Source organism: Orycteropus afer, unplaced genomic scaffold (genome assembly GCF_000298275.1).
Source record: "Orycteropus afer afer isolate SDZICR_OR568_19922 unplaced genomic scaffold, OryAfe1.0 scaffold00034, whole genome shotgun sequence".
In the NCBI taxonomy this organism is placed as follows: Eukaryota; Metazoa; Chordata; class Mammalia; order Tubulidentata; family Orycteropodidae; genus Orycteropus; species Orycteropus afer.
In genome coordinates, this window is record NW_006921621.1 from 13,882,093 (window position 1) to 13,894,030 (window position 11,938).

The window sequence follows — 11,938 nt, forward strand, 5'->3', positions numbered from 1 at the left end:
ATATTTGTCTAACGCAGAATGACTTAAGGGTCCACTGGTTTTGCCGGGAGGCGCCCTGGTGGCGCAGTGGTTAAAAAGCTCGAAAGGGCTGCGGTTCGAACCCACTAGCTGCTTTGGGAGAAAGATGCGGCAGTCCACTTTCCAAAAGATTTACAACCTTGGAAACCCTAAGGGGCAGTTCTACTCGGTCCTAGCCGGTCGCTGTGAGTCGGAATCGAGTTGACAGCTCGGTTTGATTTGGACAAAGGTTATCCTGAGTCCTCCCATCCACAGGGGACGCTGTAGAAAAGAACCGGGTTCCTTGAAACTTGAGCCCGTCACCTCCCACCCCTGCCTCTACCCTTTGACCCCGAAGTCGGTGCCCGGAGCTAAAATGGTGGCTGCGGTGGCGGCTGCAGCCGGGCGGCTGCGGCAGGCCCTTGGAAGGTCGACCTCCTGTCTAGACCCCAGGCATCGGCTGCTTTCATCAGAGCCCCCTCCAATCTCGGCCAAGGCCGTGCGGGACGCCTTCCTCAGCTTCTTTCGGGACCGCCATGGTCACCGGCTCGTGCCCTCCGCTTCGGTGCGGCCCCGTGGCGACCCAAGTTTGCTTTTCGTCAATGCAGGGATGAATCAGGTATGAGCTGAACCTTGCGGTCCGGAGGTGGAGCTTGTGAATTTTCCGGAAAGGGAAGCACAGCGAGATTGGGCAAAAGAAGTGGGGGCGGAGCTCATAGGTTTTGCAGAAAGGGGTCAGTTCATGGTTGGGCAAAATAATTGAGGGATGGGTTTAGAAAGGGCTCGACCTGGAAATATCTATGTTGTTGTTGTTGTCATGTGCCGTCGAGTGGGACTCGGCTCATAGCGACCCCTCCCTGGGTTGCCGAGGCAGTATCACTACGGAAGTAGATTGCCCAGCCTTCCTTCGGAGGAGTGGCTGGTGGGTTTGAACTGCCAGGCTTCTGGTTAACAGTCAAGTGCCCTGTACTGGGTTTGAATGGTAGATGTGCAGTCCTGTTGGGACAGACTTGGAGGGCGTCTGGTTTCGTTTATTAATTCTTTGTTTATAAACTCATTAACAAGTGTTTACTGAGCACCTACTATGTGCTAGCATGTTCTCTAAGCAATTGACTTTAAACAAGCATTCACTCTCTCTAGACCTCATTGCCTTCATCTGTAAAATGGGAGAGTAAATTAACCTTCCCAAAACCAAACCCACTGCCATAGAGTCAATTCTGACTCATAGCCACGCTGTAGGCCAGGGTAGAGCTGCCTCATAGGGTTTCAAAGGCTGTAAATGTTTACCGAAGCAGACTGCCTCATCTTTCTCCCATGGAGACGGCTTGTGGGTTCAAACCGCCAGTCTTTTGGTTAGCAGCCCAATGCTTTACCCACACCCACCACTAGAGTTTAAGTTAACCTTAGTGGAGCTCTGGTAGCATAGTGCCTAAGGTACTTGGCTGCTAACCAGAAGGCTGGCAGTTCAAACTCACCACCCACTCCTTGGAAGGAAGGTTGGGCAATCCTACTTCTGTAGTGATACTGCCTCGGAAACCCAAGGAGGGGTCGCTATGAGTCGGGGCCTACTCAACAGCCCATAACAACAACAACAACAACAACAGTGGCTGCTAAAGAGCTCTACTAAATGCTGACATTCTAGAGGGTGCCCAGTACTCTGTAGTCTCAGTTTTATGCTATCAAGTTACTGAGTGTGGTTGAAGAAACTGACATGAAAGATGTAGTCATGCAGTGCCCTCTTCCCAGCCACCAGCACATTCCTTCTTTTATCTTATCTATTTGACTAGCAAGGAGATCTAGTGGCACAGTGATTAAAGCATTTGGCTGCTGACCAAAAGATTGGCCGTTCAAAATCACCAGCTGTTCCACAGGAAAAAGATGAAGCAGTCTGCTTTGTTAGATTTACAGCCTTGCAAACCACATGGGGTAGTTCTATGTCCTATAGGATCATTATGCGTCAGAATTGACTCAATGGCAGTGGGTTTGTTTCGGGGGGAGGTTGACTAGCAGAGGGTCTCTGTTTTATGATTTATTTACCCCTTCCCTGCACCACACACCAGAGATGGTGCCACAGCCTCCAAGCTTGCCCCTCTAGGCCAAGAAGACCACACTGTGTACTCAGGGGTCAACATTCAGTCTGAGTAGCCATCCTTGTCCCCACACCTCACCTTCCCTTTTTCTGAGGAACTGGAACACACACATTCTTTCATATGCTTCCAGTTCAAGCCAATCTTCCTGGGCACCGTGGACCCACAAAGTGAGATGGCAGGCTTCCAGCGTGTGGCCAACAGTCAGAAATGTGTGAGGGCTGGAGGACGCCACAGTGACCTGGAAGATGTGGGCCGAGACCTTTCCCATCACACCTTCTTTGAGATGCTTGGCAATTGGGCCTTTGGGGGTGAATATTTTAAGGTAAGTCTCTGGAGAGCTCTGGAGTTTGGAAAGAGTCAATGGTCAGTCAAAAAGGGAGTCAAGGTTAGTCTTATCTTAACTGTCCTAGAGTCTTCTTAGTCAGGGCCTTGTACCAGACACACAGACAAAGTGCTGGATGAGCGTGTGTAATAGAAATGTCTCTTACTTCCCTAATTGGATTGTAAGCTCCTTGAGGGTAGGGACTGTGCCTCCTGCCTAATAAACCAAACCAAACCCACTGCCATCAAGTCTATTCTGAGTCACAGTGACCCCATAGGGTTTCCAAGGCTGACAATCTTTATGGAAGCCGACAGCCTCATCTTTCTCGTGTGGAGTGGCTGGTGGGTTCAAATCACTGAACTTTTGGTTAGCAGCTGAATGCCTTAGCCACAGCATTACCAGAGCTCCTTCCGGCCTAATAGCTGGTCAGTAACTGTTATATGAATAAATGGTCAGATGGTAATACTGAAATGCAAGAGTTTAAGATCATCCCAGTCTAGGGTGGATAGAGGATTTCACAGAGAAGGTGGGACTTGTTCTGGGATTTGAAAGAAGATAAGATTCAGAAAAGAGGGAAACTTTCTGGGCAGGAAGAACCTCCGAGGCAGAAATGGTCATGGCTTATTCTGGGAACAGGGTAAGCAGTTGAAATGTGTTTGGCTTAAGCCGAGGACTGAGGTCATGTGACTTAATTGGCACTTCAGTGAGTCTTTCTTCTCCCCCACCTTCCTTTCACCACCCCATGCCTCTTTTTTGCTGCAGGAGGAGGCTTGTACCATGGCCTGGGAACTGTTGACTCAAGTGTATGGGATCCCTGAAGACAGGCTCTGGGTCTCCTACTTTGGTGGTGACCCCAACGCAGGACTGAACCCAGACCTAGAGAGCAGGGACATCTGGCTCAGCTTAGGGTAAGTCATTCCATCTTCACATCCACTTCTGGAGGATAAGAGGGCTGGATATTGGATACTGAGACTGTCCATCCTCAGAGTCTCAGCATACCCCAGGATACTATGGGGTCAGTCCTGTTTCTTCTCTTGTTGAACTTGAAGGAGTAGCTCTCATGACAGAGAGGGTCCTGGGCTTCTGGATCTGTCCATCTCCCCACCACTTGCCTGGCTTTCTCCTCAGAGTGCCCACCAGCCGTGTGCTTTCCTTTGGGCCACAAGAGAACTTCTGGGAGATGGGGGACACTGGCCCATGTGGGCCCTGTACCGAGATTCACTATGACCTCGCTGGTGGAGTGGGAGCCCCTCAGCTGGTGGAGCTTTGGAATCTAGTCTTCATGCAACACAACAGGTAATGGGGTGCTAAAGCAGGCAGGAAATCCTTGGCTGGGAAATGTAAAAGGCAGCAGTGAGGAGCCTGATCCATTGCTTAGAACAAGAAACACTTCACTGGTGCTCCCTATGCGTCAGGCAAATTTCTAAACTCTTTAATCTTAGTCTTTGCCCATGACAAACTAATCATTGCTGTTCTCTGGCTTCTAATCTTGTCTCAGTAGTGATGTGATGGAGTTGAACATAATGACTTGTTCAAGATTTTCTTCCAGCTTTGACATGTTTCTTTCTAAGGGCACAGAATCCTGTCCCAGGAGGGGATATCTGGACCCACAGAAAGGTCGGAGCAGGAGCGAGGGTGGGAATAACCCATTATGAAAAAGAACAGGACCCAAGGCCATTGTCACGTGCACTTGGTAGCTAGGGGATGATACTTCCCAATGTCAATGTGCCCCTCAGGTTCCTCCTCATCCCCTTATTCCATTTGGGCCTCTGCTTCCCACCTCTACTTCTGGATAAAGACTCACTTTCATACCTTCCCTGGCCAGAGAGACGGATGGAAGCTTGCAGCCACTGCCCCAGCGGCATGTGGACACAGGCATGGGCCTGGAAAGGCTGGTGGCTGTGCTCCAAGGCAGACGCTCTACCTATGACACTGACCTCTTTGCCCCGCTGCTCACTGCTATACACCAGGTGAGCATACCTCTTCCCTCCCAGAAGCAGCTTATTCCCTCCTGCCTCTCCCCCATAAAGGCTGTAGAGGCAGGAGCAGGTGGTGGAGAGCACCTAGAGTCAAACAGGCCTGGTTCAAATCCCAGCTCTGCTCCTGATGAATTGTGTGGCCTCAGGTCATTTAATTCCTCTGAACCTCAGTTTCTTCTTTAAAGCAAGGATAATACCTTCCTGAATTGGGCTGCTTTGAGGACTAAACATCATGTTGTCCAAGTACCCCCCCAGATCTGATAGCAGAAACTCAGTAGACGGTCACAGTTATGATCATTACAGTGCTGAGTGTGGGCCCCGTGAAGGGAGAGTCTGACTCCCATTCACCTTTGATATGTCTCCAACCCTACAAGGCCATTCTGGATGTCGTTGGCTTTGGGGGAGGGCAGATGCTCCAGGTGTGATGATGAGCATCCAGCTGGACAAGTCAGGCAAAGCCAGCAGCCATATCTTCTCTCCTGCTTTCCAGGGCTGCGGGGCTCCCCCTTACCTGGGCCGGGTAGGGGCAGCAGATGAGGGGTACACAGACACGGCGTACCGCGTGGTGGCCGACCACATCCGTATGCTTAGTGTCTGCATTGCCGATGGTGTCTCTCCTGGGATGTCAGGTGCCCCGTGAGTCTGGAAGGGCTACAGAGAGAGGGGAGCTGCTAGAGTTGTAGGGGAGAGATGGGAAGGAGGTGGAGAAGGGGTTCAGGTTGAGATGGCAGGAGCAGTGGGGGAAGGGAGAAGGCTTTAGGGCAGAGCACATTCTGGGCCTTGTCTTCTCCACCCTCCATACTGCTGACTGTGCTGCTGGCATTCATACCTGGGCTCTAAACCCCTCTAGGCTGGTTCTTCGTCGGATCCTTCGTCGAGCCGTGCGGTTCTCCACAGAAGTCTTGCGGGCACCACCTGGTTTCTTAGGCAGTCTGGTGCCTGTGGTGGTGGAGACACTGGTAAGAGCAGAGCTTCTTCCCTCCTGTGGGCCTCCCTGGGCACTTAGGGAGCCTCTTGCTCAGCCCAGACAGTACCCCCAGCCTGGGCACCCAGGGCTCCTCACTATGGGTGTCCAGCCCAATATGCTATCAGCAGACTGAGAAAGCTAGAAGTGCTTATAAGAAGCAGGTAGCCTTCAGGAAGCCTCCTTGCCCCAGCTGCCAAGCCTCTGGCCTTGGAACTTTTTTCTACTTATATCCTCACCCTATAGGGAAACTGTCCTTATTTGGGTTCCTCCCCTAATTCCTTAGCCCATCTGAGCCTCCAGGGCAGGTGTCCTCAGGAAGGCCCAGGGTGAGGAGGTGGACATTGAGCTGCTTGCCTTTCCCACCTCCTCAGCCCTCTCCGCCTCCTCCAGGGAGACACTTATCCAGAACTGCAGAAGAACTCAGCCCAGGTACTGGACTCTGCTGGCAGAGGGAAGGGGCTGATGAGAGAGCTGGAGAGAGGCCCAAGAAGGGCCCAGTTCCACTTCTGTGCTGCCCTTGGTTCAGATAGCCAGCCTGGTGTCAGAGGACGAAGTGGCCTTCCTGGCCTCCCTGCAGCGGGGTCGACGGATCATCGATAGGACCCTGAAGCGCCTGAGGCCTTCTGACATGTTCCCTGGTAAATGGGGTGCCTGGCCAAGGCATGAAGGGCTCATTTAAGGCACAGCAAGGTGGGCAGAGCCTGCTTCCATGAGCAGGCAGCTCGGGAACAGCCTGGGCTTCACATCCACCTCCATCTCCACCCCACTGTCCCCTCTCCCTGTGCTCTTCTTCCATCATGCCACCCTCTTTGTGGCAGGAGCACTGCCTCGCTAGCCTTGCCCCCAGGCCCCACGTTCTAAGGTCTGCACTGAGCTCCTTCCTCCTGTGAAATGACTTGTGCTGAGCTAGCCTCAGCCCTGGCCTTGCAGCCTGATGGTGACCCCTCTTCTGGGACTACCTGATGTGGGGAGGGGGCTCTTATGTGTGGAACCTGTTGGCTTCTGTGGTTAGAAAAGCCAAACCCTGGTCCTTCTCCCTCACTCTCTTCCCCCCCTTCTCCTGCCCACACCTCCCCTCCTCAACACCCCTGTCTTCCTTCCTCAAAGCTGAAGTGGCCTGGTCCTTGTCACTGTCTGGAGACCTGGGACTCCCCCTGGACCTGGTAGAGCTAATGCTGGTGGAGAAAGGAGTGCAGCTGGACTCGGCTGGGCTGGAGCGGCTGGCCCAGGAAGAGGCCCAGGTACTGGGCAGCAGATTCCCACCCAGGTGCTATGGCTTCATGTTAGCCTCCTCCCCATCCCTGGGAGGGGAAAGAGCTAAAGTTACTGAGGGGAAATAAGAGGCTGAGATAGGGTCTGAACCCTCACCCCCAGGAGTGATGGAACAGGCTGCCCAGGACCTCAGGCCCCACCCAGAGCCTACAGAGAGGAACAGTGGCCAGCAGTGGCAAAACAGAGGCGCACAAGGCAAGAGGCCAACACAGCATTCTAGAGGGGCCTCCAGGAGCAGCAGTGGGTGAGGGAGGCCTCATCCTGAGGCGCCTGTAAGATTGCTGGTTCACCAGGCAGCCTATGTGTCTTACCTCAGGGAGACTACAGGGACAGAGCTCTGCAGAGGGTCAGGCCCCATTGTATCCCCATGCCCCCCTTTGCATATACACACGTCTGTTCTGTAGCGCCGGGCACAGCAGGCTGAGTCAGCTCAGGAGCCAGGACTGAGGCTCAGCATCCATGCCCTGGAGGATCTGAAGTGCCGAGGGGTATCCCTGACTGATGATAGTCCGAAGTACAACTACTTCTTGCAACCCAGTGGGGGTTATGGTGAGAGCTAGGACGGGTGGATGGTGGCTAACCTTGATTGGGAGGGACATCAGAGTGAATGGTTGCACCTAGCCCCTATGCATTCCACCATAGCCACCAAGGGTCGCTGTGCCCCCGCTCCCAGCTGGACGCCCCTCAGCCATATGCCTATGGCTTTAAACACGGCATAGACCTCACCCCACATCCCCATCCCCTGCCTGGCGCTGATAACCATTCTGTACTCTGGCAGAGTTTGGAGCTTGTGATGCCCAGGTCCTACAGCTGTATGCAGAGGATGGGACAGCTGTGACCTCTGTGGGGGGAGGCCAGCGCTGTGGTCTCCTCTTAGATAGGACCAACTTCTATGCTGAACAGGGGGGTCAAGCATCGGACCGTGGCTACCTGGTTCAGGCACAGCAGCAGGTGAGACACACACAGACGTACACACATATACACATACAAGACTAACCTCTGCAGGAGGCAGACTGGAGCCTGGATAGGGGCCAACAGGAGGGAAAGGCTCCAAACAGTCACTCTGGTGCCTTGGCCTCTGCCTTTCTCCAGGATGTACTGTTCCCAGTGGCCCAGGCCCAGGTCTTTGGAGGCTTCATTCTGCATGAGGTTGTGGCCCCTGAGTGCTTGCAGGTGGGGGACAAGGTACAGCTGCATGTGGATAAGGTAAGTACCCCACTTTAGCAGTTTTTGATATGCTGTAGCCCCTTTGTTCTCCCCACCACCATCACTCCCTCACCCAGGACCCTGGGTGACAAAAGTGTTGCAGGCTTGGCGTCTAGGCTGCATGGAGAAGCACACAGCCACCCACCTACTGAACTGGGCGCTGCGACAGGTCCTGGGCCCTGGCACAGAGCAGCGGGGCTCCCATGTCAATCCCGAACGGCTGCGCTTCGACGTTGCCACTCAGGTGAGCAGGACAGGCAGGCTTCATGTGAGGTGACAAGGTTAAAGGGAAGCAGTCTGTCATTATGGGCTGGGCACTGCTGCTCAGTCTCAGTGGGACCGTGGGCAAGTCCTTCTCCTTCAAGTCCTCCTGCACCAGCGACAGGTCAGGTTGGACTAAGTTGAGGCCTCTCCTAGCTCTGATGGTATGATACTCTGAAGGTCCTCCAGCAGGGTCCTCTCCTCACCACCAGCCCCTTAGCCTCCTTGATCCTGCTGTGACCCAGGCCATTCTTATTCAAATGGGGCTGTTCTCTCCCTTCTCTGCCACCCTGTCTCCTTCCCTTCCACGTGTGTCTGACTTAAATCCTTCCCCCAGGAAACACTTGCTAACCCCCATCCCACCTGATTGTTCCTTGCTTCTGCATCCTCCATCCCTTATTTCTCTCCCATTTGGGGGCCCCCTCTCATAAGCTCCCTGAGAACAGAACCTCCTTTTCTGTTTCTTCATCTTTTGATGCCTAGTAAAAGGCCTACAGCTTCCAATGGGCATGGATACCAGGGAGCTTTCTAAGGAAAACAACTGTCTGATCTACAAATACTTACTGAGTACCTGTTATGTGCCAGCCGCTGTTCTAGAACCTGGGGAGAGATCAACAGGCATTGATTGTTTCATAATCATCAGTCTCAGGCATGGGACTGACTACCTGTTGGTCTATCCCTCTTACCCTGACCCCCCACCCCACCCCTGACCAGGCCCCGTTGACACCACAGCAGCTCCAGGCAGTGGAGGATGCTGTACAGGAGGCTGTGGGGCAGGATATGCCTGTGTACATGGATGAGGTGGCCCTGGCACTCACTGCCCACATCCCTGGCCTGCGGTCCCTGGATGAGGTGAGTTGGGGGAGACCCCTAGGTGGAGATTGCCTGCACTCCTCAGGCCAGTTACCAGTCCTGTTCCCCCTCACCTTCAGGTATACCCAGATCCTGTGCGAGTAGTGTCAGTGGGAGTGCCCGTGGCCCAAGCGCTGGACCCAACCTCCCAGGTCGCAATGCAGACGTCTGTGGAACTGTGCTGTGGGACGTGAGTCAGTCCTTTCTGCTCTTTCTGGCTTGGCGCCCTCAGTCTTCATCCTTTCTTGGTCTTCGGAGACACCAGGCCCTGGTTTGGGGATCAGGCTGCTCCTTTCTCTCCCATCATCCCCGCTGAGTTCCTCCTTTCTCTGTCTGCCCACAGTCATCTGTTACGAATAGGCGCTGTGAGGGATCTGGTTATCATTGGGGAGCGCCAGCTAGCCAAGGGCACCACTCGCCTGCTGGCCATAACTGGGGAGCAGGCCCATCAGGTCAGCAAGTCAGGGGGCCTGGGAGGCTGTTGGGTGTGGATGAGGGGCAAGGGACACTCACAGCTGACATGCTCAGGCTCAGGAATGCCCAGCAACAGAACCAGGGTTGGTCCATGTGTGCAGATGTGGCTATACTAGTTGTTTGGAGCTGACAGCTGTTATGATTAATTGTTGCCAGTGCTTTGATTGGTTCTGATTGTTAAATCTTTCCAATCTGGCCCCCCTGTCCTGGGGGAAGTGAGTATAAACCGGGCAGCCCAGCCCATCCTACTCTCTCTCCACAGGCCCGAGAGGTGGGCCAGAACCTGGCCGAGGAGGTGAAAGCAGCTGCAGAGCGGCTGAGCTGGGGGAGCCAGGAAGTAGCAGAGGCACAGCGCCTGTCCAAGGACATGGGACGACTCACTGATGTGAGGGCCGCCCCCAGGAACTCGCTTCAACCTCTCCTGGCTGTATTCCGTTCCCCAGGCCTCTCTGGACTCTGTCATTACAACTGGGTTGGACTCCAGACATTTGTCTGCAGTGGGATGTGTGGGTTTGGCATCTTCCCTGGCCCTGGCTGGACCCTGCTTCAGAGGCTGTGGCTCAGGGAAGGGCAAGGGTGATGCACTCTTCTGGCTGTAGGCTGTGGACACTGCCGTGATACCTCAGTGGCAGCGGCGGGAGCTGCAGGCGACACTGAAGGTGCTGCAGCGGCGTGCCAACACTGCCATCCGCAAGCTGGAGATAGGGCAGGTAGGGGCAAATACCAGCTACATCAAGCAAGAGTCAGAAACCTCCAACCCACTCCCTGAGAAGCCTCAAGGGTTGGGGCATGTGGGCAAATTGGAGGCTGTGCTAGGAAGTCAGATGGGGCAGTGGCAGCCGTTCTCCTCCTTCCAACCCACAGCAGGCTATTCCCCTCTTCGCTCTCTCGCCCATCTTCCAAATCTGGCTCAGACTCTCTCCAGGAAGTCTCCACTGATGTGATTAACACCATTCAACCCTAATGGCTCCTTGACTGTAGCTCCCCCTTCCTCCCACCCCTCCTGGTCCATCTGTGCTCCACTACCATCCTTTCACCTTCAGCGGCCTATATTTGTAGGGGCCTGGGGCTATGATGAGAGAAGAGGCAAGGGAGGGGAGAAGGGATCCAGGTGGAACCCAAGAAAAAGGAGGCCACTCCAGGCAGAGCCCCTGCCATCAGGCAGAGCTGATGACTTTGGCTGGCGAGCGGGGAGAGGAAGGGACACCACTGCTGGGCTGGGGCTCAGTTTAGAGCTGAGGTTGATTGAAAACCCACTGCCCACCCTCACCCCTCTGTTTTCCTTCCTGCCCCACAGGCAGCAAAGAAAACCCAGGAGCTGCTGGAGCGGCACAAGCAGGGGCCTCTGATTGTGGACACAGTCCCTGCTGAGTCCCTCTCAGTGAGTGTTGGGGCATGGGAGATGGAAAATCTGCCCCAGGGGCTGGAGAGGGGAAAGTCATGTCTGGGAGGTAGTTGGAAGTCTGGGAAGCCATGGGGTTCCCCATCTGTCCTCCCTGTCCAGGTGCTGGTGAAGGTGGTGCGGCAGCTGTGTGAGCAGGCCCCCAGTACATCTGTGCTACTGCTCAGCCCCCAGCCTCTGGGAGGTATGCTGTGTGCCTGTCAGGTGGCCCAGGTAAGGGCAGTGGGAGAACAGCCCCATCCCCATCCAGCTCCTGGTCCAACTCTCTTGATGCCACACCTTTTATCCCTCCTTGACAAGGAAGCTAAAGCTGGGTGGAGGTAATCTATGAGGACATCCCAGGACAGGGATAGGTCAATCTCCCAATCAGGTACCTCATCCCCAAGGTACAAGCAACATGAGATCCCTAATTCCCACTCCATCCTCCTCCAAGCCTCACATCCCTTACAAACAAGTAGCAGACATTCATCAACCACCATATACACTTCAGTCCAGCCCTTCTGTCTCCTCACCCAACTTCCTCCACCAAGTGCCCTGCTGGAGAAGGAATGCTAATCACCTGCCCTTCTTTCTTGAAGGTACTTTGCATATAGCAGGAAGGGCTGCTCTGTATTACTGCTGCTTCTGTTTCTGTCCCCAGGGTTCCACACCCACCTTCACAGCAGAGGCCTGGGCACTGGCTGTATGCAGCCAAATGGGGGGAAAGGCATGGGGCTCTCAAGTCATGGCCCAGGGCACCGGAAGCACTGCTGACCTGGAAACTGCCCTCAGCGTAGCCCGAGCCTATGCACTCAACCAGCTCTGACCCAGGCTGCCCGGGAGCCAACGCAAACAAAGAAACAGTGGACATGCAAGTGCCAGGAGCCCTGAGGAGCTACCAAAATCTCCTTAGAGGGTGAAGCAGAGGACTAGAGGCTGAGCAACTGAGCCAGACAGGGCCACCCTGAGCTAGGCCCTACATGGACACGGGGATGGAATTTAGGGAAGGCAGAAGTGGGCCCAGAAACACCCCCACTTGGTGGCTGTTACAGCTGTGAATGCTCATTAAAAAGTGTCACAAGGGATAGGAAGCTGGAAGATTCTTTTATTTTTAAAAAGCAGCCTTTTCCCTCCCAG

General features: G+C 54.3%; 1 protein-coding gene across 1 annotated transcript; it reads left to right on the plus strand.

The window, feature by feature from the left end:
• Positions 1–373: 373 nt before the first annotated feature.
• On the plus strand, positions 374–11,627 carry AARS2 (alanyl-tRNA synthetase 2, mitochondrial). The gene is made up of 22 exons (XM_007936183.1): positions 374–616; positions 2,218–2,409; positions 3,172–3,317; positions 3,538–3,705; positions 4,235–4,379; positions 4,879–5,024; positions 5,239–5,347; positions 5,746–5,784; positions 5,882–5,993; positions 6,463–6,596; positions 7,032–7,176; positions 7,406–7,578; positions 7,720–7,833; positions 7,937–8,077; positions 8,809–8,946; positions 9,027–9,136; positions 9,290–9,398; positions 9,683–9,805; positions 10,020–10,130; positions 10,718–10,801; positions 10,925–11,035; positions 11,463–11,627. The coding sequence occupies exons 1-22, from the start codon at positions 374–376 to the stop codon at positions 11,625–11,627; spliced, it is 2,958 nt and encodes a 985-aa protein (XP_007934374.1).
• Positions 11,628–11,938: the final 311 nt, after the last annotated feature.